This window comes from Perognathus longimembris, chromosome 2 (genome assembly GCF_023159225.1).
Source record: "Perognathus longimembris pacificus isolate PPM17 chromosome 2, ASM2315922v1, whole genome shotgun sequence".
Lineage (NCBI taxonomy): Eukaryota > Metazoa > Chordata > Mammalia > Rodentia > Heteromyidae > Perognathus > Perognathus longimembris.
Genome location: NC_063162.1, coordinates 140,081,934 through 140,109,589, shown reverse-complemented (window position 1 = coordinate 140,109,589; position 27,656 = coordinate 140,081,934). Strand labels below are relative to the sequence as shown.

Genomic DNA, 27,656 nt, shown 5'->3' with positions numbered 1-27,656 from the left:
TTGGACTCAGGGCCTGAGCACTGTCCCTGGCTTCTTCCCGCTCAAGGCTAGCACTCTGCCACTTGAGCCACAGCGCCGCTTCTGGCCGTTTTCTGTATATGTGGTGCTGGGGAATCGAACCTAGGGCCTCGTGTATCCGAGGCAGGCACTCTTGCCACTAGGCTATATCCCCAGCCCCTTTGTCTTACTCTTAAAGCTCTACCTCCTTATGAACTTTCTAGGAGATGAAGAATGCCTTCTTCACCCTCCCATTGCAAGGGACCTCTTTTACATTTGGTGGTCTTCATTCCTTCATTGAACAATACTGCTACCCTGGGGTCTTTTGGATCATGTCTCATGCCATAGTATCTCTTGGGGGTGCGGTCTACAAAATGGTTCACAACATTGACCTGTGGCTGGGAGTGTTGTCTCTACTCTCCATTGCCACATCTCACATCCATTCTAACTCCCTTTCATACTTATTCACACCTATATGCCATACTACATCACTTCACGCTCTCGATGCCTCTGTATGTAAGGACTGCTAGTTTTGCACATGTGCAGTCTTGTCAGAATGGATTGCTTTTCCTGACCGCCTATGGCATGGTCAAATCTCTCCCTAACAATGCTTCCCCAATCAGGCCCATAATCAGGGGGCTGGACCCGTACTCCAAAGCTTCCTGGTTACATAAACACTTTTTTAGTTCACCCTCTCAACTTGCCAGATCTTTCTAGGAACTCATATTATAGTAAGCTCAGTCACAGACTCAGGTCCCTCTCTGTGCAAAAGCAAAGGTTAGCTTGTGACAGATCCTACTTTGACTACTTGAGGATCAGTCACAACTCAAGAATGTGATCCACGTCTGCCCACATTCTTCTGTCAGGTGGGATAAAGTTAAAAATCACACCTTCACCTCTCCTGCTCACAGGAGTCTTCCTAAACCAAACAACTGGGCTTGTTTCCATACGTATTAAATAGCCCTACACAGGAACCACAATGTGCTTGCCCTCTAATTTAACTTACTGTTCATTAAAATACCTCAATTTCTGACATCTACCTAACTAATCAACATGTGGATGATATGGATTCTTATCATGATTATGTAGGTTCTTTTTCCCCACCACTTCTTAATCTGTTCTCCCCATCTACTCCATCTTATTCGTGGGCTTCTAATTCTTATGGCCAACTTGTAACACGGGAAGAAAGAATTAACTCTATCTTCAATGTCGCATGCCAGCTTTTACCAACTTTAATATCTTACATTTTTGCACTCACTCATCTAAAAGATTGTATTTTTTTTGTGCATTATCAGCCTTCCTTTGTATGCTCTCTAATTGATTAGGCGCTTGCATTTGAGAATCTACCATGCTATCTCCAATTCCCTTCCCTGCCTATTGCCTGCCTACATGAACAAGTAGAGAGCCCATCCCTCCTCTAGTAGTCTTGGCATTCCCTGTAGCCCCGAGCATTGGAATTATAGCTATGGCACACTTTTCTCAACTGCCAGGTATCTGTCTAAACAAATGGCTTCATAAATGGTTAAACAAATAACTGCTAAAACTAGGAGGATACAGTTACAATAAAAACTTTTTAGCTAGGATCATCCTCCAGAACAGAAATGCTCTTGATCTGTTACAGCAGGTCATCTTGCCTAGGACATTTAAAAAAAAAATGCTGCTTTTATGTAAATGAGCCTGAAATCCTACCAATGAACTGCAATAGGTTGTTATAACAGACCAGTAAATTCAAAGAAAAAGGCCTCCAATATGGATGAACTTGATTTAATTAAAACGAAATAACTGGTCTTGGTTTTCTTAGGACCTGGCCACCATTGTGTGCCTTCTGGTGTCTGGATTCTGTATCATCCACTTCTTAATTACTTTTATCCCAAAACGTCTGACCCAATTAATAAAGAGTCTTTGTACTCTTTTTTTTTTTTTTTTTGCTAGTCCTAAGGCTTGACCTCAGGGCCTGAGTACTGTCCCTGGCTTCTTTTTGCTCAAGGCTAGCACTCTGCCACTTGAGCCACAGTGCCACTTCTTTTTCTATATATGTGATACTGAGGAATCGAACCTAGGGCTTCATGTACACGAGGTAAGCACTCTTACCACGAGGCCATATTCCCAGCCCATAGTCTATGTACTTTTTAAAACCAACCTGGCTTTTTATGCTAACTTCAGCCTTTTCCTAAGCATGACGGCCTAACCTTTCAAGGACAACTCTTCAAACTTACTCAGCAGGAAGAACTAACAGAAAACAGATCCTTCTTCCTCAACTCCCCTAGCATAAGTGTCACTCGCAGTAATCTTCCAAACAATTAGCTACCTTGTCTTAGGGGGGGAAATAAGGCCTCGCCTAATCTATGCCATTTTATAACAGACTCCATTTTGTCTGGCAGAGAGGCTGTTTTACAGAACTTGTTCTTCTGAACTCAAAACAGCATCCTATTTACCTCCTGTTTTGACAATATATGTCCATATATTCCTGACAATACCCTGGCAGAAACCTTGAAAAAACTGATCACTCTGATGGAACTAAAAGGTCAGTGGCAGATTCCTTCAATAGCTTAAATATAAACCCAGCCCTAACTCCACCCAGGCCCACCCTCCCTATGGTATCTGTCCTTTTCCTGTCCTGGAAAGCAAATAAACCTTGGGTCTCCCTTTTTGCCTCTTCCATGTTTTGTAGATTCTTGTATCCTCAATTACTGAAGCTCCCCACACCTAACACTTTGGAGCACTTACCCCATGGGAGAAAGGCCAAGTTGCATCATAGATAACTACAAATGTGACAGAGAAAACTGAAGCTGTCCTTTCAGCCTAGAGCATCATAACCCCCAAAGTGGAAAACCGGACCAACAAGCAGCTGGAGACGTTCACCCTGGGTGCTAACCTGGGGTGGGATAAAACCTTAGCACCAGGAAAGCCCCACAAAGGTATTTAAGGGGCGCTCGGTGGGCGTCCCATTCCTGAAGCAGGTGAGCACAGTGACGATGGCTTGCTTGGCTTGTTGGTGGGGACCGCGATTAAGCCACCAGGCCTGGTGACCAATCTTCTTCCCTCCTTTACTTCCTTGGGGTTGGGCAGAGTGCAGGAGCTAGCTCATTTCCGCGATGGCTTCCCTCAGGGCGCCTGCCTCCAATGTCCCCTTCTTTCGGGGAGGGGGGTGGGGGCGAGCCCTTTGAGTCCTCTCTCCTTCCCTGAGTCTTCAGGCAAGGCCAAGAGGGCTCCACCACCAGGCTGGGAAGAGATTTCAGGTCACTGAGTGAGACTCCAGGCATCCACAGGCCGGAAGGAACTTCACTGTAGATTCGCAGTCCCAGGCCTGCCCCTCCATCCAGAGCCGGTCCCTGGTTACCCGGGCAACGGCCCCACCCCTGCAAGACGTTGGGGGCAGCCTTGGGAATCACCTAACAACCAGAGGCGAGGAGCCAGTGCAGGGATCTGGGCTGGAGACTGAGGAAATCCCAGGAAGATTGGAACTGGAGGCAGAACATCAAGGGTCTGCAGGGGGAACCGGCAGGGGTTAGGAAAAGGGAGGGTGGAGGAGGGTTTAGGAATGGGGTAGGTGGAACTTCGTTTTGTCTCTACCATTCTGTAGGTCAGTTGTTAGCCAGTTGAAGAGAGAAGACAGTCAAACAGAACTGTGGTGCTTCGGAAGCCCTGGTCTCTTAAGAACTTAACAAAGATCCCCAACAACTTAGTTTTCTAGGCTGAAGTTTCTTCACCTGTATCATGGATGTAAGAGTGGCAACTATGACTTGCAGTTAGAAGATTAAGTTGTTGCGCTTTATTTGCACACCACGTCGAGTTCCATTCCATGAAAGTGTGACTAGTGACTTCGTTCTGGAAAAGAGATGACTGCATTCTTCCTAAATACTTGTTTTAGAGAAATCGACATAGGAGGGAAGATTCAAAATTCTTAAAAGCTCAGAGATTCTCTGTAGTTAGCTAACATATTGGAACACTTCTTGTCTTTGTGGGCATAGCTAATATATTGCCGTATCTAATTAAATGTGATTTATTACCACAGAAGGAGGCATTATTATTTATGTACATCCCATCTTGAGTTTTCTCTCTTCTTTGGCTTTTCAGAAATACTTTTCAGAAAAAGAATATGTAGGTATTTGATGCCTACATGAGCCACAATCTTCCATGGGGTTTGGGGTTTGTGATATTGTAGAAATGGAGACAATGGAATGCCATAAGTGTAAAAGAGTAAAGGCAAGGCATCATGGGTTAAGTATGGAAGTGAGTTAGTGTCCCTTTAGACTTCATAATTTTGTCAAAATAAGCTTTTTTTAGGTTCATTTGAAAGTGTGGACCTTTCTTGTTACCCCTTAGCCTGCTTCATAGGGGTAGCTTAGGTGAAATGTTTTGGAAATTTGTTTGGTCTTCACAGTTGTGCTTTGTTTCCCTCATTGTCCCTAAGGTGACATGCACATGGAAGATGGTAGATTGGGTGTGCTTTGGGCTCTCCCTTCAGAGGTTCTGAAAATTTAAGAGTGGAAACATAATTTGACATAGAGGTGGTATTAGGTACTACCATCAAGGGAGGGGGGGTCCCCATGATTAAATGCTAGTGGCTTTATAAGAAGGAAAAGATCAACAAGAGGCTACCCTGACCCCCCTCCTCCCACTTTCTCTGCCTTCTCTTGCCACTAGGCCTCTTTTTTTTTTTTTTTTTTGGCCAGTCTTGGGGCTTGGACTCAGGGCCTGAGCACTGTCCCTGGCCTCTTCTTGCTCAAGGCTAGCACTCTACCACTTGAGCCACAGCGCTACTTCTGGCCATTTTCTGTATATGTGGTGCTGGGGAATCGAACCCAGGGCCTCATGTATACGAGGCAAGCACTCTTGCCACTAGGCCATATACCCAGCCCCTCTCTGCCTTCTCTATGGGGAGCCTTGTGGCCCTCAGGACTCTGCTAACAAGAAGACTAGCACCAGACTTGGCTGCTGGCCTTGCATCTCCAGAACCATAAACCAAAACAACCCTTTTTAAACGTACCCAGTCTGTGCTACTGTAATACTGGCAACAGAAAATCTTTATATATTTATTACAGAATCTTTTATGTTGGATTTTAATCGTGGCTATGCAAGATATAGAATGCCAGATACACAAAGTGAAGCTCTGAGGAATGATCTACCTTGGTTATACCAAGAAATACATGGCAAAGCCAATCCGAAAATGTCAAGAAACTCATAAAGTAAAAAAAAAAAATGATTTAGGTACATAATAAAAATACTTAGGAGTTGAGCAAACCTTAAAAAATCATTCATTCTATATTTAATTCAACACATCTATTAAATACTATGTCGGACTATTTTCCAAGTAAAGCTACTAGAGAGATTATGTCCCATTGGGAGGAAACAATCAATAGCAGTAATCAAAACCAGTTAGATAAGGCTAATTACCATGGAGAGAAATAAAGCTGGAAGAAGTATAGAGAAAGCTGAGGATGTGGGTCTTTGGTAAGGCAGCTGTTTGAGGGGGAGCCAGGAAAGGCTCTAGATAACTAAGCAGAGGATGGACCTTGAGGTTGGCCACAGGGAGCTCTTGTCTTGGCAGAGAAGGCAGGGAATACAGGCTCTGGAGAAGTATTGTGAACCACACACAAGGCTGTCTAGTTAAAGCATAGCTGGAGTTGATATCTTAAGGAGGTTTTGTGAGGACTTATCTCTTCCCTGGGAAAATCTAAAACATTTTTCAAATTTGCTTCTTTTTAAAGACGCTTACTAAATTAAAAAAATTTGTTTTGCATTACTCTTCTAGGAATATATACTGGAAATGGAGTTCTTTGTCTTCAAGTTAAAGCAGGTATAAAACCTAAATTTCTACCAAGGATTTTCTATGACCTTACCACTGGATAGACTCATATGTAACCAGCCTGCACCTTTTGGAAAAGTAGATTTACTCCAGCAGTTACTTCTCTTCTACTTTTTTTTCTTTTGGCTAGCTTCAAGACTGCAAGTAGAAAGACAATTTTTTAAATGGAGAGTAAAAGGAAAAGGTAACAAAACCTATATTGACCTCTGCAGGCACAATTAGAAGCCCCAAAGGCATGGGGATGAGGAAGAAAATTCATTTTTAGTAAAATGTCCACATGGAAACTGTGTTAGGATTATAATTTTATTTTGTATAGCTGAATAATATTGACTGTATTTAGCAGAGGCTTAAGTGGGAAAATGACGTGAGTGGAGTAGTCAGTTCTTTATGACATCATAGAAGCTAGTGATCAGGGGACCTTCAAGGTCTCGCTGGGTGTAGGATGGCCTAGTATAAGGTGGAGACTCTCAAACTGTTTCCAGTGTCAAATCTTGAGCTACTAACCAAGACTCAGCTCAAAGGCTATTACTTTGAAGATGCCTTTCCCGCCCTTTCTGTCACCATAGCCCTATCTTTGGGGGTGATGGTGAAGCAGTCATTTCCTTCGGTACTTGGAAGTAGTGTAGTGAGAATGTCTGTCTCCTGGCTGCTCAGTGAATGATAGAAAGAAATCACCTCTAAAGAGAACAAGTAGTTCCCCAACTTGGTGCGAAACCACATGGCAATAAATGTGGTCTTCTTCTTCAATAACCATTGAAGTTTTATTTCCCACTGAGGACTTGATGACCAGGCTCTGTGATATTTCAGCTAGGTTAGATTACTAAAACAGTTTCCTTTAGGGATGTAAAAGTTAGTCTTGGTTCAGTTCTGGTGGTTAATGCCAGCTACTCCGGAGGCTAAGATCTGAAGATCATGATTTGAAGCCAAACCAGGCAGAAAAGTCCATGAAACTCTCATCTTAATTAACCAGCAAAAAAAAAAAAAAAAAAAAAAAAGATTTGGAGGTGTGGCTCAAGTGGTAGAGTGCTAGCCTTGAGTAAAAAAAGCCATGGGTAAGCACAAGGCCGGAGTTCAACCACCAGATAGTTACACGCACACAAAAGTTAATCCTGGTATTTGGTAGTTAGACATAGCATTAAAAGGTTGGTTTTCAATGTAAGTTTCAAACTCCAAGGTCCTAATTTTCTCTGATTCCCAGCCAATCTATCTGTCCCTAGAGCTGATGGTTTGGTGAAATGGAAGGTAGGATTCTTTCTTTCTTCCTTCTAGATTCTTGCTGCATTGGGTGAGGATGGGCTGGGGTCCCAAAGGGCAAAGGACAGTTCCACTAGCCCACATTACTGCCTACATGGTTGTCTGACACTGTTCTGGCTCTGGCTGGGTAACTGGGCTTTCCCCTTGCCACCAGGGGGCAGTATCTTTGAGGCATACTGCTAGACAATAGTCTCTTGTGAAAGATATTGGGGAGATATCATTAACGTCAAGAATTCAGGGATCGCTTGCAGGTTGTCAAATATTCTGCCACTTAGCAACTGTGTCACTGTGGCCAAGTTCTTCAAGTTCTCTGTGCTTGAATTCATTTACCTGGAGATAATAAGATAATAGGATCTACGATAGGTAAGTAGCCTACCCTGTAGGTTACTATGAGGAATCAATGCGAGAAATACTACTAGGCTCTAAGCGCTTACTCATTACTCACTTGTGTAATGTGAAGGGGATGGGTTGGAGCCATCTCTCCACCAGCAGGGCAGTGGTTTTCAAGGTGTTCTTTGGGGCTGGCAACATTAGCATCATGGGAGAACTTATTAGAATGCAAATTCTCAGGACCTACCTTAGACCAACGGAATTAGAAACAATGATGGGAGACCATCTCTATTTCAACAATCTCTCTCTCCCCCTTGGGTGATTATGATGGATCCTAACTTTTGAGAACAGTTGGAATTAAGAGATTATGTTTGGATTCAGGATGATATTTGGATGGAATTAATCTTGTGATCTTGGGAAAGTTATTTAGTCTCTCAGAGCTTCAAGGTCCTTGCAAAATGGCGCATATAATATGGACACCTACTCAATATGGTTATTATGAAGATGAAGATAGTTGCTATACACAGAGCAGTAAAATGCAGGCGTTTCTCTCATTCTCTTCCTTCCAATGAGAATATTGGAAGCACAAATGCCCACAGGAACCTTGTTTCTGAAAGTCTCCAAAGCAGTAGAGTCACCACACCATCGCTCCAATCTCAGCACTACTTATACTTAATATACAAAGATGTGTATTTTTTTGTCTGTCATGGGGCTTAAGATAAGCATTTTTAAAAACACCTAAGTGTTCCTTTGATAGAAAGGGGGCATTGCATAAGTTAATTCTGCCATGAAATCTAAATAGGCGTGAAGCCAGGGGCCAACTCTAGTAAAAAGATGGAAGATGGCCCTAAAACCTTAACATCTGATGACCGCTGAATGAAGACTCCTTATCCAGGCAAAAAAATTGAGCGATTCTCTGATTATCCTCCTTTGGATTGTTTTGGTCATCTTGACCAAAAAGATCTGTCACAGTCTTGGGAGACCTCTTAAAGATGAATTTCTTTGGCCAATGCAGAAACATATCAAATTGTCTGGAACAAAGACTTCACAGTTGCTTACCACCCATTTCTGGTGTTTACAACTTGTCGAAACTTCACAAGAACACAATTCAGAGTGAATATTTTTTTCTGGTTTGGCATTTCAAGCAAGGTATTTCAAGTACTTATCTTTGCTGCAACATTACTAGTAAGTCAAGAAGTAATAACTTGCTGTCATTCACTTTAGAAGGCCACATTCCATGATATTAAAGGCCATGTATTTACATGTAAAGTTATGGGTAGGCCTATCCAAAGTATAGTTTTTGAGCTCTCACAAAAGATACCTGAAATAAACAGCGTTTATAAAAGTAAAAGTATCAATTCCTTTTAAAGAGTGAAACCAACATTCAATGTGACATTGGAGTTTCTGTCACGTCATTCTTATTACAATGGGCACACCCTTTCCCATCAATATTATACTACGTAAAAATCCACAAGGCCAAGCCATTTGGAGGAATTTCATTTATTGTGTATATATTTTCACAATACATTTCTATTGCAGCAATCAGTTATCAGTGAACAGTATCAAGTGTTTATAACATTCTTAAGAATGGCAGATTCACAGAACATGCTAGTCAGCTTGCAGTTTTCTCTCTTAATGATAACAGAGAATTGTAACTGAACAAGTAAATGGGGAACTGTTATTCCAAAGATTAAATCCAAGAACTAAATTCTACCCTCAAACTTATTCCATCTAAATACTGGAATAAAAGTCAGGATTGATACATTCTCTTTTTTAGAGTTAGAAAAAAAAATACAGAATATAGCAATCAGGAGAAACTCTTGTTCAAAAGTTCAACAAAGCAATGTTCCTACCATTGGCCTTAATCTGAACTGTGATGCATTTCATCCAAAGATGAGTTATTTACATGGGTGTGTCATGTACATTCTAGTATATCGTATCATAGACTTGTGTCTACTCTGTCATAAGTGGATGAGTTATAAAATCTTGGTTCCTTTGCTTCCTTTGGCCCAGGTTTGCTGAAAGAGTATTCAGTTATCTGTTCTTACTTGTGAGAAAAATACAATTTGGAAGGCAATAATTACTCCTCAAGCCAGCTCTTTTCAGTCTAGCTCTGGGTAAGTACCTTGGAGGCTGTCTTTCAGTGTGGTAGGAATTGAAACTAAGGTAATTTTGATTGATTTAATTAAGGAATGCGTTTACATAATAACACTATGTATATGTCTAGAGAAGAATACTTTGCCAAGACAGCGAAGTATTTTTTTTCCCCACCATCTATTGGGATGAATGAAGATGATATTTAAATTGTGTGTGTAAAAAATAGAGACTCATTTAGTGTGTGTTTGAATCAATAAAGACTTGGAAATAAGAGAACTAGTAACGTTTACACATGGTCTTGAAATTTCAACACATTATAAACGTCTGGCAATTACCAATGACTACAAATAGAAAAGGTTTAGTTAAAAAAATGTTTTAGAAGCCAGGTGCTGGTAGCTCATGCCTTTAATCCTAGCTACTCCGGAGGCTGAGATCTGAGGACATTGGTTCAAAGGCAGCCAGGTGGGAAGGTTCTTTGAGACACTGATCTCCAATTAACCACCAGAAAACTGGAAGTGAGGCTGTGGCTCAAAGTGATAGAGCGCTAGCCTTGAGCACAAAGAGCTCAGGGACAGCACCCAGGCCCTGAGTTCAAGCCCCACAACTGACCGACTCCTCCCCCACAAAAACATTTCAGAGTCATAGAGATAAAAGTACAATCATGCCTTCTATGTACTGGATTTTGCTTACTTCTCTCTTTCCAGACATGGAGTCAAAGTTGGTCTTTGTTTAGGCCTTCATATGAATTCCAATTTGTGCAATGTTATCATGGACATTCTTGTCCTTCAATTTTAGAGAAGAGACAGATATCACATGGGCCAACTTAGTGTGATTTCATCACTACAAATAAGCAGGCTTATCTTGATCCAGAGGAGGTAAAATTACCTTTAACGATAAACTAAATACTATGTCATAGAAAATTCCAACTCATTTGGACACTTCTAATCTAATTTTCTTCAATAATAATCTTTTACAAGTCACCAGGCATTGAAAACATTGATACCTATCTGCCATGTTCTTTTGGCAAATACGAAATATTAATATAATATTGTGATGTTTAATTTTTAAGAAGCTGTGATTTTGGCTAGTTACGAGGACATGCTGCTAAATATCATAGTCTAGCACATGAAAAAGCATTCTACCATTAGTGTGTTTGTGTACATGTATGCACATACATACATAAGTGGGTAATCTAAAATGTGGTTCAAGCTACTATCACTACCAAAGAAATCTACGAAGCAATCAGCCTAAAAAACAAAAATCAGTACCACTGTTAAGCTAAAATAATAATCCATTTTAGGTATGAATCAGCACACAAAAAGTAATACCTTAACAGTATATCTTTTTCTTCTTTTTAAAAGATAATCATTGTTGCCATAAATCAAATCTGAAATGGGTTACTTTCAGAAACAGTTACAATTCCCTATTTAGATAATTTCTTCCATGCTTTTATTTTTCTAAAGTGCAGGAACAACATGACTTCTGTATTTAAAAACAAACAAACAAAAGAACCCCTGTGATTTATCTTTCTAGATACTGCACATATTCCTTAGGTAACCTTAACCTTGGATCTTCTTTTGTTGGCCTCGATGTGGTTGATGTCACCATTCTGATGTGGCATGATAATGAGCAGTAGCAAAGTCTCTATTTCACAGCATGGTTTTTCTTGAGAAACAGGCTCTCGTGTAATGGCAGTACGTTGACCAAGAACATCACTAGATATGATTATTAAATATAGTGATCATATACATGGGGTTACTGGGATATTGGAAGATAAAACAAAAGAATATGAACCCAATTTAGTAAATCAACATAAATATGAAACAGAGCAATTAGCCCTTTACAACTCAGCTGGTTCAGAGTCTTGAGCTTGGGTTCTTCCTGGAGTTGTCTCAAACCTGCTGAGAGAAAAGGACTTTAAATTGGTAGTGCACATGGTTCCAGTACACAATTGGTGTCAAAAGAAAAAAGAAAGGGCTACTCACTAGATACTATGTTGGAAATGAACTATACATACAATGTGGGGGGTCAGGGAGGCAGGGAAGGGGAAAAAACTGAGTAAATGAGGGAGGGGGTGACTGTAACCCCTCTGTAATCATCTTCCTAATAAAATTTAAAATAAATATATAAAGTATGAAACTTAAAAAAGGAAAAAAAGATATTACATTATAGCAGAAATAGATATTGGCATTTCATTTATTCTATTCAACTATATTCTTTTATTCTCCTCTTTCTTATGGTGATCGTTTTTACTTCTCCCTTCTTTTCTTTTCCTTTATATTCTCATCTCTGATCTTGACCTTCCTCTTTAATCAAGGTATTCATGGCATTCAGAGCCATGTTTTTCCAGCTCCACTGGGCCAGAAATTTCTAGCATGCCATATAGAATAGGCCTATGAACCTAGTCAGGTTCATATCAATGTATAGTGGTAAAGTAGGATATATTTCTTTTTTTTCTTTTCTAATTTTCCCCCAAACATCATCTTTTACTCCTTCATATTTTTAAGCCCCTCCCCTTGGGAATTTTCTCACCCTTAGTCCTATTCTTATTCTATGCCCTTTCCCACTCAGTGGGAAAGTCACAACTGAGGCACGAAATATTAATGTGTTGTAAAATCTCATTTGAATATGTTGTGGATTTTCCTGTCAAAGAAACGAATGGCTGCACAAAAGCAGTGTGGAGGATTCCCAGCAGAGCTTCCTAACCTGCCAGCTCATGAGAATTCACCTTTGGTTCTAGCTGCTGTTGTTGTAATTACCATAGGAGTTCTGTGGTACAAAGAGGAAGGTGTGTGTGTGTGTGTGTGTGTCTGTGTGTGTGAGAGAGAGAGAGAGAGAGAGAGACTGAGAGAGAACTCTGCACTCTACCTTGTGCCACCATGTTGCACAATTCCAAAGAGCTCCTCCTATTCTGTATTGTATTGTAGGTGAGTAACTGAGCTCATCTTTGCTTCGTTTTCCAGAGCTCTGGCTAAGACAATATGCTTGGGAGGGTGCCATTCTATCTGAGACGATGGGCGTTGGACAGCTGCCATCCTCTACTTAGAAATGAGGCTGTCTTAAGCACATGGAGCACTACTTCTGAAAGGTCAGATACCAGACTGCTCATAGAGGGCCTTAGGCCAACAAGTTCGTTCTATGCTTAAGAACAAACAACATTTCCTCTTTTCCCTATCACCAGTAGAAAATTATTCAAGGTATTAAAAAAAGTTATATTTCCTGTCAAATATGCAGCCCCTAAAATGTGATAGGATGGTGATTAAGAATGAGTGTCAGTCCAGGATTCGCCATGTATTTGCTATGTGGTTTAGGAGAGTTAACTCCCCAGTGCTTTGCCTTCCATAGCTGTACAGCGGGAAGGGGAGGACTCCTTCCTTTCACATGCTGGCAGTAGCGGGCACTCCCTCACTGTTAGTGGTTTGCATTGGTGGTCATTATTACTGGGCACTTGTAATGCATTTAGCAATTATTTGAGGAATTGGCCTTATTTAGAAGACACTAAGTGGAGAGGCTGGATTTTGTTGGATTGAAAGAACAACACACACCTACTTGGAAAAGATGGAGCAATGTAGAGCTGTGTTGGATTTAAGAACGTGTGGGCAGTAGAAAAGGGGGAACAAATTCTCTCATTTCAGAGACTCCTAGTGAGCCTCTTAATGGTTATTGTCTTTGATTTCTTCTTCCTCCTCTTCTTCTTCCTCTTCCTTTTCCTCCTCCACCTCCTCCTCCTCTTCTTTTTCTTGAAACAAGGTCTTGATATTCAGCCTCTGTGGGCTGGGATTATAGGCATGTACCGCCTTGCCTGGTGTGTGTGTGTGTGTGTGTGTGTGTGTGTGTGTGTGTGTGTGTGTGTGTGTGTGTGTGTTGATCCTGGGGTTTGAACACAGGGCTAGCACTCTACCACTTCTGTTGCAGCTCTACTTTTGGCTTTTTTTTTTTTTTTTTTAGAGGAGAGAAGAGTCTTGCAGACTTTCATGCCCAGTCTGGCTTTGAACTGAGATCCTCAGATTTTGGCCTCTTGAATAGCTAGGATTCCAGGTCCAGGTCTGAGCCAGCAGTGCCCAGCTCTCTTCACCTGGCTTTTTAATGTGTTCTTTAGTACTGACTTTCCTTAAGAAGTGCTTTGGTCCCTAGAGTTGTTTTTTCTTTTTTTCTGCCAGTCCTGGGGTTTGGGACTCAAGGCCTGGGCACTGTCCCTGGCTTCTTTTTTACCCAAGGCTAGCACTCTAGCTCTTAAGCCACAGTGCCACTTGTGGGTTTTTCTATATATGGGGTGCTGAGGAATTGAACCCAGGGCTTCATGTATGCAAGGCAAGCACTCTACCACTAGGCCATAGTCACAGTCTGGTCCCTAGAGCTCTGCCTTATCTCATAAACAGCCTGTTCTAATTGTACTGATTTTCTCTGTATTAAAGGAGCAGACTGGGAACACTTCTTGAAATAAGAAAGAGCTATGAAAAAGATGTGAATTTAGGGGCCTTGTTGTCCTGTTTGTAACCCAAGCATCCTTTCTGAAGAATGAACACATACGGAGAATCTTAACCACTAGTTTTCACAGGAGAACAACATTTCCTTACTTTTAAATCTTTTTTTTTTTTTTTTTGGCCAGTCCTGGGCCTTGGACTCAGGGCCTGAGCACTGTCCCTGGCTTCTTCCCGCTCAAGGCTAGCACTCTGCCACTTGAGCCACAGCACCACTTCTGGCCGTTTTCTGTATATGTGGTGCTGGGGAATCGAACCTAGAGCCTCGTGTATCCGAGGCAGGCACTCTTGCCACTAGGCTATATCCCCAGCCCTACTTTTAAATCTTACTTTAATTTCAGCCTTAGTGACTTTCAGTGTGAGATTGCAAGCAATGCCCAAGGATCATTCCAGAAAGAAGCTGAGTCACTGAGGGAGAAGACATTTTTCCCCTAAGGGATCTGTTTTTCCCAAATGACTGGAGCAAAGCTGGGATCTTGCCAAGAAATGTAAACTGTGATTATTCTATCTGACTGTCCCTACCTACATTCCTACTGCTACGTATCTAAACTGTTTTACTGGGAACCACTCCTTGGGCTTGAGCTATTTATGTTGTGTTCGACAGACCTGCAAGGCCAAAGGCTCTGTAAGCTTTGTCCTTTCACTGGTCCTACATAAAGGTCTTTCAGAAACTCATGGTTATTGAGACACACACTGGTAGGTCAATAATATTTCTTGTTTGACCTCAAGACATTATATTGCAGGATTCCTAAGAAAAATCCATCGTTGAAACATCAATCTTCCCCATAGATTACCTTAGTGGCGGAAGTGACCTTATCCACAGATTGCTTTTCCCAGAGGTTCCGCTTGCCGGATACATCTCCTGGCCTTAAGTCCTGTAAAGAGCAAGCAGAAATCATTAGTAGGTGACCATTTATATTTTCAGGTCTAAAGAAGTCAGCCACCATACCTATTGTTTGTTGGTATCAGTTTGGTGTTCAGTGCACTTTACCTTCATGATAAGAAATGGATGGAACTAACAGGACCATTAAGTTGTTATTGTATTTTATGTAGCTGGAACTATAGATAGCATTTGAGTCCTTGCTTTTCACCAAGAACTGTTTATTGAACATAATGCCTGTTTGAGAGAATTTCTGTTTCTGAAAGAATTTCGATTTCTATGTTTCTATACTTTTAATTATTATTTAAAAATAGTTGATTTGGGAATTAATAAATATTATATTCCTTGCAGACTAAGCTTTCTTTAGGGGCTCTTACCATGTCAACTAGACTCCGTGTGTGTGTGTGTGTGTGTGTGTGTGTGTGTGTGTGTGTTGGTCCTGGGCTTGAACTCAGGGTCTCATGCTCTTGTTTAGCCTTTTCACTTGAGATTGATGCTGTATCACTTGAGCCACTCTACTTCTGGCTTTTTTTCTGGTTAATTAATGATAAGAGTCTCTCAATTTTGTCTGGCTAGGCTGGCTCTGATCTCAAGTCTCTTGAGTAGCTGGGGTTACAGGTGTGAGCCATCACTTTGTGCCTAGTTTGAACTTTATTTCCTTAGCTTACACCAGCTGCCAACACTGCATCTCTTTGCCCAAGGCGATTCTCGGCCTACAGATGTCTACTTGGGTACAAAGACAAGTTAGAAGTTCAGAGCTCACTTCCAAGGAGCAGTGAGCATGGGTGCAAGAACAGTGCTCAGATTCACTTCTGCTTCTAGTAGCATCTGCCACAAGTATGCATTCCCCAATGGCTCTCAGGGTCCCCAGTGAGTAAGTGTTCACAAACATGTAGAAACTTGCTTAGTAACACATTCTTTTATTGGCTGCCTCCTTCTTCCCATCTCGCTCCTTGTAGCACTTCCTCCAACTCTCTGGGTCTCTGTCTTAGAGTCTAGGCAGCCCAAACTAAAACTATTTTGTCTTTTGTCTGGGTAGAGTGGACAATTGAGACGGATATCAGTAGAACCTTGTTCTGTGAAAATACACATTTATTGCAAATAGTACATATAAGAGATGGCGTAGGAAAGAATATGTGACACTCTTGGGGATGAAAATGCAAAATATGCCCATAGCAGTTATACTGTTTTGAGTCTTTATTTTATTTTATTTTTTTACCTCATGATTGATTTCATTTGGACAAGGCTCCGAATTTCTGTTTTCTATTTATGTTCTTTCCAGCATTTGCTTCTATTAGTACTTGGCAAAAGGTAGTTTGTAGAAAATAAATGTGTTTTACTGAAATAGTCCTGCTTATTTTGGCAACTTGCTTTTCTCACCCAGAAGGCAAAGCTGATACCAATTGCATTTAGCTACAGATCCCAGGCTAAGTGGACATATTTCTAACGCAAATACTGAGATCTAGCATTGAAAGTGCATTGCTAACTATGCATCATGTCAAGCATTTCATATTTGAAGTAAATTGACCGAGTTTCTAGATTTCTTCTGTGGTATAAATAACTGGTGTTCTATTAGACAGCTTTCCCTATTCAACGCTAAGCCAATAATCAGATTTGCTTTTCTTTTTTACCTACATTGAAAGAGCAGCCATCCTGGCTGAAAAGGTGCTTTAAAATCATAGGAACTGTACTTAGGAACATGATGCTGGGAGCCATGGAAAGTGGCTATTATTACTTATTTGATTAATAGGAGATAAATATTTCTCTTTCACACAAATATTCTAAGGAAATGGAATGTATTTCTCTTCAATCAGGAGGTCACATTTAAAAGTGTAGTCAGTTTTAAGGAAATCTGAACATCCAACGTGTACATTGGTATATTTAAGTTAGAGGTGAAATGTAAATAGAATTACCTGACCAGACTACATTTTAGAGAAAGATTCACTCCAGAGGAAGGAGAAATGAAGGCAGGAAATGAAGCAGCTTTCCACTCAGCCAGAGACCAAAGAGTGAAGAAGAGAAGCCAGCTGAGAGAGACACTGTTGTCGTTGTGTTCAAACAAAAAGAAAGACAAATTAGCTTTTTAACTGCTGTATCCCATGGAGTTTAGACACGAACAACAGACACACTAGCTAAAACAGACATGCTCAGAACTGAATTCTTACAAAGTTATCCTGAAATCCTAGAATTTCTACCTATAAAGACTTTAATTATCCCAGTAGGACATTCAGTGTGGGTAGACTGAATTTTGAATACGTTTTTGGCAGACGATTTTGAGCTTTTGCAATTCTGACCATCGATGAGAATGATTTCATAAGCACTTGTAGAAGATAGTGTTCCTCTGCAGGGTGTTTCAGAATTCAGTACTTCAATATCAGAATTACTGTTTTCCTTCCTCTTAGGGTTTTACTTGGTGAGGGCGGTTTTGTTGAAATTAACTCCTCTGATTTTGTCTTGCTGGATATATGCCACACATCTACAAACATAAACCTCAGCTTTTAATTCTCTTCCTCCATCCATGCCAAGGCAGAGAAGCAATAGACTGAAATAAACTGTCTAAGGTCCAAAGTCAGTAGGTATCTTCAGAGCCTTCCATTTGCTATGGTTTTTCTGACATTCTTGTTTCAGGGTCAGATTGGCCAGACTCCCAAGGGTGTCAATCTCAGATATGTGCCGTGAAGCAACAAGACAGAAACAGAAAACAAGGTCAAGAGGGACTCAGCAAGTTCAAGAATGCATGTTTTCAGACTTGAAAAATGTGTTACTGTGTGTGTGTGTGTGTGTGTGTGTGTGTGTGTGTGTGTGTGTGGTTCTGGTGCTTGAACTCAGGTCAGGTCAGGTCAGGTGCTGTCCTTGCTCAGGGCTAGTCCTCTACCACTTGAACGACAGCTCCACTTCTGGCTTTGTGGTGACTAATTGGAGATAAGAGTCTCATGGACTTTCCAGCCCAGGCTGGCTTTGAACCGTGATCTGCAGATCTCAGCCCCTGGGTTATAGTTACAATTTTAAGAAGGAAAATAAAACACAAACACGTGGGTCAAGCATCACAGTCCTTGGCTGTCGGAGATGCTCAGGACAAGATGTAGGGACTTCATCTTTTACTTATTTGTTTATTTTGTTGTGGGTCTGAAGGATCCTTCTTGCTCTTTCCACAAGGCTGAGAATTCCTTTTCTTTCTATGGGACCCACAGTTTCTGTGAACCATGCTCCCTCCCTTCCCTCCTCTTTTTTTTGTCAGTCATGAGGCTTGAACTCAGGGCCTGAGCCCTGTTCCCAAGCTCTTTTTGCTCAAGGTTAGTGTTCTACCACGTTGAGCCACAGTACCACTGATCCATCTTCTTAACGGTGTCTATGAATCTTCTCCCAAAGAGACTGCCATATCGTTAGCTGTACTTTGACATGGTGATAGGTCTAAAATCTGGGTTATTACCACCAAGGAAATGTGCACAAAGTTTTAAGCAGCCGAATGAGTGCACGGAAATTAGCATTAAACATAGAATGTCAAATTACATATTGTATTCTTCTACTCTGGGTCTTGGCCAGGCAGCCACACTAGTCCGATGGGAAGAAAGAAATCATGACAATCCCTATTTCTATATTCTTTCTTTTTTTCTTTCCTTTAAGAGGTTGTCTAGCTATATTTTATTTCCTTCAGTACATTTTTTTTTTTGCCAGTCCTGGGGCTTGAACTCAGGGCCTGAGCACTATCCCTGGCTTCTTTTTGCTCAAGGCTAGCACTCTGCCACTTGAGCCACAGCACCCCTGACTTTTTCTATATATGTGGTACTGAGGAATTGAACCCAGGGCTTCATGTATACGAGGTAAGCCCTCTACCACTAGGCCATATTCCCAGCCCATCTTCAGTACATGATTTTTTTTTTGCCTTGCCATTTTTTAGGAAGCCATTAATAACCTCAGAAAATATGTAATTTTTTTTAAAAGAGGAAATCTTGACGTGGCTAAATAATAACAACTATACTTACATTTAATCTTTAAAACTTTTCCATTAGAATGACATGTAAGTGATGGTAATAAGCTCATCAGTTCAAGTGATGATAAATAAAAGAGTAAGAAGGAATTCCTGGAACAAAGTCATGAGTATAATTGGGGACAAAAATAAAATAGATTAAAATGCTATAAATGTGAAAAAAATGTGTATACCCAAAGAGAAAAACATCTAACATCTCTTCTTCTTTCTATCTTAAGAGTTCTTCAAGGGATCCATGATCTTTTGGGGTTTTTTATTTTTGGAAGTACTGGGGTTTGAACTCAGGGCCTCAAGCTTGCCATCCATGTTCTTCAGCACCTGAGCCACATCTCTTCCACACACTTGTTGAACTTGTATTGTCTGTTGTAAGGCTTGAACTCAAAGCCTGGGCATTGTTCTTGAGCTCTTTTTGTTCAAGGCTAGGACTCTACCACTTTGAGCCACACAGTTCCATTTCCAGTATTCTGGTGACTAACTGAAGAGAAGAGTCTCATGGACTTTCCTGCCCAGGCTTCCTTTGAACTGGGATCCTCAGATCTCAGGCTCCTGGGTAGCTAGCTAAGGGTTGTAGGCATGAGCCACCAGTGCCTAGCAATACACACCTATTTGATATAGTATCTTGTCCCACTTGTCTCACTTTATAGGGCAACTTTCTTACATTAACTGGGAGTGCGAAATTTCTTTTCTTCTGGTATATAAAACTGTACAGTTATATGTTGGATTCATGTTAGTTTTTAACCTTTGGTGATTCCTTAAACAAAGATTTTGGGTTGCATCCGAGAAGTGTGTGCTAACATTTCTACTTTTCCTTTTTCAGTTGGAGAATGAGCAAGTTTAGTTGGAAATTGCAGGAAGGAACAACATTAGGCTTAACAGTAGAGGTCTAGGAAATAGCAAATATGGGCTGGAAAGCTTTGCTTTGTCTTGCACAATATCATCTTCATGGTTACCAAAAGAGCTACGGAATTCGCAAAGGTAACCACCAGCAGTCAATGAAAAGGTTAAAGGGCTATTTTTATACTTAGATAATGACACATGATAAATAAGAACATTTTTATTTTAAAAAATAACATTCATAACTCATTTTTACTTTCCAGTTTTACTAGTTATTGAAAATATTGCATCCAGTTTTTTAAGGGCTTTCTTTTGCAGGTGTTGATTTAAAAAAAGTTGTCAATTATTTCAACAACTATTCCCAAGCTGCATTTTATGGCAAGTTATAGAAATGAGATAAATTTGAAAATATGGGTTCAAAAGAGCCAATATGCACATTCTTTTGTGAATAAGTTTTTGTAATAGAGAGGATGCCAAAGAAATCAGGCATTCTGTTTTCAAATTCCCACCTAACATTTATAGAATAGAAGCCAAATAAATAAACTAGTTCAGGGTCTGGATTTTCTGAACTGCTTCAGTATTCTGGCTAAGTCTTCCTCGCAACCATTTGGGAGAGAGGATGATTTCATGGCCTTTTATCTTCCTGGTATTGGCGGCATAGCTCCTTGGCACTGACTGAATCTGCACACCTCCTTGTTTGTTACTCAACAACCAAAGGGACATTGCCCTTCTTAGATGCTCAGACCAAGTGCTTGTGTTCTTCTGCTGCTGAAAGATGAGCAGTCAAAAGATCTCAAAAACAAGAGCGGCAGCAGTAACAACAATAACAACAACAAACAACCCAGAGCTACTCACAGAAGGTTTGGGAGCTGGTGACTTGTTCCCATCTGGAGTTTTAGTTAGCCATTCGTTGATGCGGCTAGAAACTCCCACCTTGAGGCCAGCTGTTTCCTACAAGAAGCCAATCATCAAAGATACGAAAGAGAAAAGTAAACTTTAGCTGGGGAAGAGGATCCTCAAAGCATATCCGAAATCACATTACTGTGTCACATAATGGAAAGCCTTCAACGTGGTATTAAAAGAATATCTAGGTGGGCTGGGAATATGGCTTAGTGGCAAGAGTGCTTGCCTCGTACACATGAAGCTCTCGGTTCGATTCCCCAGCACCACATAGATGGAAAATGGCCAGAAGGGGCGCTGTGGCTCAGGTGGCAGAGTGCTAGCCTTGAGCGGGAAGAAGCCAGGGACGGTGCTCAGGCCCTGAGTCCAAGGCCCAGGACTGGCCAAAAAAAAAAAAAAGAAGCCAGGGACAGTGCTCAGGCCCTGAGTCCAAGGCCCAGGACTGGCCAAAAAAAAAAAAAGAATATCTAGGTGCATCTTTTACCCCAAGGGTGAGAGCACTCAATTTAGAGTTCCCCAGCTAGGGTGGATGTATATCTAGACTATCTAGAGAGTGTATTCTCACTGAGCTTGCTTTGACAGTCCTTGCAAAGACAAGTACAAGTTGTACCTGCTCTATGGCTTTTATGGTGCCCTGGGACGATCTCTGAAGCGAAATGGAAGAGCTGAGGAGAGACTCTGTTCCTCTGCATCTCCAGGGCAGTTGCACGCTCACCTTATTTGGTGTGCCCGACGCCGAGGGGGAGGAGAACACGTTCCCCTTCTCCCACATGCTCTTGATGTTGCGCACGCCTTCTGCAGGAACAGGAAGGTCTGAAGCGGCTGGCTTGGTAGGCTTTGCAGATTTGGTTCCCTGAAATGTGTGCAAAATCCTTTGAAAATGGTGCTGAGAAGTTTGTCCTTGGAAAACTACAATGATCTGGTCTTTATTAGCATAGTCACTTACAATTTCCATGGTATAAATACCACCACCAAAAATGACTCCTGATTTCTGTTTGTATACCTTCACTTTGAAGACACAGAGACCTCTCTTTTCCTCCCTGCCTTTTTCCTTCCTCTCTCTTTCTCCGTCCCTCCTCTCTCTCCCTTCCTTCTTTCCTTTCTCCCTCCTTCCTTCTCTCTCTCCCTTTATCCTTTCCTTTCCTTCCTTCTTTGCTTTCTTCTTTTTTGTGCCAGTACTAAGGCTTTAACTCAGGGCTTGGGTGCTGTCCATTAGCTTTTTTTGCTCAAGGCTGGTGCTCTACCACTTGAGCCACACCCCCACTTCTGGCTTTCTGCGAGTTAATTGGACATAAGCGTCTTACTTACTGGCTTCCTGTATGGGTTGTCTTTGAACTGAAATCTTCATATCCCAGCTTTCTCAGTAGTTAGGATTACAGGTGTGAGACAGTGGTGCCCAACAACAGGAATTTTCAAAAATGAAATATTCTTTTTTTAAAATTGGGATACTGTTTATTGTTAAGGTGATGTCTGACTTCGTGTTGTCAGAAGATATGTTTAAAATGCCTACTGTGTGCGGGGCTTTTTGCTAGACTCTGAGTATATGGCATGCTTAAAATAGTCTTCTCTGCAAGATGTAGTGGGCTTCCATTTTAATAGGAGAGAAAGGTAGTAACTAGTTATACAAGAGTTTATTTCCCACTGTGGTAAGTGCTATGGAAAAGCATGGTAAAAGAACACGAAATAGGGGCTAATACTTAATCTAGGAGCATTATACTGGCTACTCAGAAGAGGTGACATTAAAGCCCAGATGAGAAAGGAGCCTTTGAATAAGTAAAGGGAATAGGAGGTCCACACTCCACCTACAAAGGCCCTGAAGCAGGGACATTGGAAAGGTGGAGAGAGCATTGCATTGAGAACATAGCAGGAGGAGTATAGACAAGTGAGAAAGGCATGCATTTGAGGCACATCCAGAACAGCATGTGTTTCCCCCACAGTTTTGCTTCAGTTATGGTCAGGATGATTAGCCAGGCTATGTGGCAATGTTAGTTTTGGCTAGGTCTTGGCTTCAGTCAAGATCTACTAGCACCATGACACCTTCAAGTACAGAAAACAACTATCTGCACTTCCTCTTACATTTTAGTTGACATTAATCTTGTGGATAAAAGTTACATCTTAAGGTTTAAAAGTAGATTATTCATCAATACATCAGTAGAGTCCTCTGTTCTTTTTTCTTCTTATTTGTGAACTGTTTCACAAGGACTTCTAGCTGAGACTCCAAAGGTGAGGAGAAAAGTCAAACCAAATGGATCCAATTATTTCATTGTAAGTATTTTGATGTGGAAGGCTGAACCCATCAACTGAGCTCTGTCACACAAGGGAGCGCAAACCAGGAACAAAGCTTAGATCAACGCCACCATCCTTTTCCTGCTTTGTGCTCAGAAATATACAATATTTCCAAATAAATCGAAACCCTCATGTCAACTGAATCAAAAATGTTGAAGTAGATAGGAACATTAAAAAATCAACTTGAAATTAACATTTGTTAAACTTGAGCTGGCTATCATTTTTAGCAACTTTATGATGAGTGTAGGTAACAAGAATTTTTTTTGTAAATAAAAAGATACAGCAAGACATTAGGGACGTATTTAAACTACATATGGGGGCTGAGGGAATGGTTTTAGTAGCAGAGTGCCCACTGAGGAAGTATAAGGCCCCGATTTCCAAACCCTAGTAGTCCAAAAAGTACAGTGTCATATAAACCACATGTGGAAATACATTGTACACAAGGAATTGAGAACACGTAACTGTAAACACTGACAGTTAAATTATTAATAGGCCCATTCATTAAAAGAAAACATTTTCATTAAGAAATATTTCCTTCTTTCCTTCCTTCCTTCCTTCCTTCCTTCCTTCCTTCCTTCCTTCCTTCCTTCCTTTCTTCCTTCCCTCCCTCCCTCCCTCCCTTCCTCCCTCCCTTCCTACTTTCTTTCTGTTGGTAGTAGGGCTTGAACTCAGGGCCTGGGTACTATCCCTGAGCTTTGGCTAGCACTCTACCACTTTGAATCACAGCTCCACTTCCAGTATTTGAGTGGCTAATGGGATATAAGAGTCTCATGGGGACTTTTCTGCCCAGGCTGGCTTCAAATCTTGATCCTCAGATCTCAGTCTCCTGGGTAGCTAGGATTATAGGTATGAGCCACCAGTGCATGGCTAAGGAATATTTAGACTATAAGATATAAACAATAATCTATTTAAAAGTCTCCTGGCTGGTCACTGTTAGCTGATGACTATAATGCTAGCTACTCAGGAGGCTGAGATCTGAGGATAGTGGTTTAAAGCCAGCCCAGGCAGGAAAGTTTATGAGACTCTTATCTCTAATTAGCCACCAAAAAGCCAGCAATGGAACTGTGACTAAAGGGGTAGAGTGTTAGCCTTGAGCGAAAAAGCCATAGGACTGGTATAAACCAAACAAAAAACTCTTCTAGTCTGACATGGTGGCCAATGTCTGTCATTCCAGCAAGGAGGGAACATTGGTTGGAGGATCATGGTGCAGGCCAGTCTGGGCAAAATACTACACTCTATCCAAAAAAACTAACTAAAAAGGGTAAGGAAAGTGAATCGTGTGGTAGAGCACCTGCTTAGCAAGTGAAAGGCCCGGATTTCAAACTCCAGTACCATCTGCAAAAAATAAAAGTCTTCTATAATTTGAGTTTATTATTATACTTCTCCATAACTGGTTCACGGTGTAAAAAGGTGCCACTGATGTTCTCAAATGACTGTGGTTCCAGGGTCTGTTTATTGTCCTAAGTGTTTCTCTGATCTGTTTAATTAGAAGCTATGGTTTGGCAAGTCTCACCTCGATCGCGCTGGTATACTGCTCCAGTCTGCTGTCAATCTTGGAGACCACTGCTGCTTGGTGGGTTGATCTGACACCACTGCTACATAAGCACAGTCACCAAAAAAAAAAATGAGCCAGAGCAATCTTTTCATGTATTCAATAGCCGAATCCTCCCCATCGAACAGTCAACCATATTTACCTTTTCTGCACAGACTTATTCAAAAATTCTGCCCGCTCTTCTATCTAGGAATTGAAAGAGAGAATAAATCCTGTTAATACCCATTCATACCAGTTGGCCAGAGTGTTTCTCAGCCCATGCCACTGTTGTACCCCGACCCTGGTGAGTCAAAACACCTAAAGAAGTCAGGCGATGGTGACTCCTGCCTGTAATCCTACCTACTCAGGAGGCTGAGATTCTGGGGATCATGGTTCAAAGCCAGCCTGGGCAGAAAAGTTTGTGAGAGTTTTATCACCAGTTAACCATCATAACCACCACATACTTGCTAGAAAATGCCTTCCCTTAATGACTGTCCCTAATGGAACCATTTGCACTGTAAATGAGAAAGTCTGCTGTTTTAAGGAATTTAGGAAAGTTGTTTCCTCTGGAAACCAGGAGGTGGCAGTGTTGTGCTGGTAAAACAGTATCTGATGGGGGGGAGGAGGGGAGATGGGGAGGGCTGAAAAGGAGGGAGAATGGTAACCCCTTCATACAACTACTTAAATACTAAAAAGGAGAAATATAAAAGCAGCCAGGTGCTGGCGGCTCTCGGTTTGAAACCAGCCCAGGCAGGAAAGTCTGTGAGACTTTTTATCTCCAATTAACTAGTAAAAAGTTGCAAGTGGAGATGCGCTTCAAGTGTTAGAGCACCAGCCTTGAGTGACAAAGCCAAGCCAGAACACACAAAAGGACCCGAGGTCAAGCCCCGGTGTGTACACACACACACACACACACACACACACACACACACACACACACACACACACACACACGGTATGTTAGGACCATAAGCAACAGATCGTTTCTTCCTGAACATGCTCTTTTGCATAGAAATTAAAATTTCTTGGTCCTTTCTTTTTAAATATTAAAAAAACATTTAACCATTTAAAAATGTTTTAATTAACATCTATTAGTTGTGCAAAGGGGTTTCAAAAGCCAGGCACAGAGGCTCAAACCTGTAATCCCAGCTCCTTGGGAGGTGGGGGTGTGGGGACTGGAGTTTGAGGCCAGTTTGGGTAGAAAGAAATCCTGGCTATTTCTGGGTACCACCCAGCATTGATAATCAAAGAGAACCAAGTAGTCTCTTCCTACATTTCTTCAAATCCCACCCATGCTGAGTTTTATCTAAACAGCCTTTGTGGTTATTAAATTATATGTATACTATCTTTAAGTAGTTGTACAAAGAGGTTGCCACTCAACCACAAATCAGTTCAGAAGTACAATGCATCTTGCTCCTTATCACCCTTTCATCTTTCTCCTCCATCCTTCCCAACCCCACCCCTCTCAGTCTGCTTATTAAATCTTGTGACTGCAGCCATGATAACAGGAAGAAAGCAGCAAGCAGCTAGACTTCCCCAATCCTACTCTTTTTGAGAAAAAGAAGTCTCTCCACACTCCTCTTCTTCAATGATCTCTGCTTCCAAGTCCCTCAACCTGCTAATTTCTGTTTTTTGTGTTTTTTTTTCCCCCTTAGCCTCTCTCTTCTCCTGCCCTTGGCCTATGAAGTCTTTCCATCACCCTCTCCCATGGCATCTGGTTACAACAATGAGCACCGGCCTACAGAAAGGACTGAGACAGAGGGAAAGATGGAGGGGCGTGAAGACGGTCTGAGTACTTCATATGCCCAAGTGCAAATTGAATAAGGAAATGCATTCATTCTTTTTAAAGGGAGGGAAGGCAACATCCATCAACATCCATCATATGCACGCATGGAATTATTAAAACTGGAGCATATGAGTTTTAAGGTGAGAAGTTCCAGCTCTGGAAGTCTCAACTAGATTAGGCTCTGTTGCCCCCACCCCCGCCTGCCCCCCCATATCTCAAGACAGCAACCAAAGATAAAAGCCCTGGGAAACATGAATCCATCCTCCCTGAAGTCCCAAGGGGCCTGGGGGAGGGGCAGAGATTCAGAAGGAACAGAGGCTTACAAGGGAGAGAGGGATGAAATGGAGTTAGGCCAACATCTCCTTCAAAATCGCAATGATGTACTGTGTTTAAAAAATATTTTATTTTATTATTTTTTTTTTGCAATACTGGAGATATGACTGAAGGTAGGCGCTCCACCTCTTGAGCCATGCCTCCAGTCCCTTTTTACCTTGATTACTTTCAAGATGAATGTGGGTGACATAATCTTAGGGGACAGCTGCTGTGTGTGTCTGTGGTCTTAACGAGGTGCATGACTCTTCTTTATTTGGGTAGTGACCAGGCCTCATGATCACTCCATGAAGTGGAGCATAAAACATTTTCTTTAATGTCTCTGCGTTGCTTTGGTCGCGTTCATGTGCCATAGGATAGGATTGCACCCGCAAGCACACACTTTAACCATGAAGCCTGGCTGTGATGCTACGATTCTACCCCGGCTTGACCCAGTCATCATGCTTTGTCACCTTAGCCAGGCTGAGGAAAGCTGAGGACAGGACAGACTGCTGATTCATTCTTTCTTTCATTTATTCATTTGACAAACATTCATTCATTCATTTTTGCCAGTCGTGGGGCTTGGACTCAGGGCCTGAGCACTGTCCCTGAGCTTCTTTTTGCTCAAGGCTAGCACTCTACCACTTGAGCCACAGCGCCACTTCTGGCCTTTTCCATACATGTGGTGCTTAGGAATCGTACCCAGGGCTTCATGCATGCAAGGCGAGCATTCTACCACTAAGCCATATTCCCAGCCCCCAAACATTTATGATCTTTACTGTGGTTGGCAGCGAGGTGCCCAATCAAATGTTTCTTGGAAGCAAAAGAAACATTTTGGAATTAATGACAGATAGGTTATAAATTTCAGGACCTTCTTGAGTCTAGTGACCTTTTCCCCCTGCGTCTCAATCTGTCTATCATTTCCCTGACTCAGCTCCTTCTGGCTTCTTTTCTCACAGTCAGGAGCTTGGCTCCACAGAGGCAGTAGTGGGGCCAAACTCATTCTGGAAAAAAAAAACAAAACAACCTTATCCAAGTGGCCTTTCATCTCCTCCCGTGCCAACAGATTTGAAATATGTACCGTTCAGTTGTCCTGCTTTTAATGGAGTAAACATTAGTGGGAAAAGAAGCTAACCCTTTTCAAGAACTATAAGCCAGGAGGCACTTGGAGAGT

At 41.5% G+C, this 27,656-nt stretch overlaps 1 protein-coding gene across 4 annotated transcripts in view; it reads right to left on the bottom strand.

The window, feature by feature from the left end:
- Positions 1–10,505: 10,505 nt before the first annotated feature.
- The window catches only part of Cald1 (caldesmon 1), a 183,283-nt gene continuing 166,132 nt past the window's right edge, over positions 10,506–27,656 (bottom strand). For 2 of the 4 annotated variants that reach the window (XM_048340259.1, XM_048340261.1), the window contains 6 exons: positions 24,551–24,594; positions 24,370–24,451; positions 21,286–21,423; positions 20,526–20,621; positions 14,763–14,843; positions 10,506–11,388 (listed from right to left, as the gene is read on the bottom strand). In XM_048340259.1, coding sequence (XP_048196216.1) covers positions 11,380–11,388; positions 14,763–14,843; positions 20,526–20,621; positions 21,286–21,423; positions 24,370–24,451; positions 24,551–24,594 — 450 coding nt within the window. In that variant the 3' untranslated portion in view covers positions 10,506–11,379. The remainder of the gene's footprint in view (positions 11,389–14,762; positions 14,844–20,525; positions 20,622–21,285; positions 21,424–24,369; positions 24,452–24,550; positions 24,595–27,656) is intronic. The other 2 variants (XM_048340258.1, XM_048340260.1) reach the window with 2 other exon arrangements.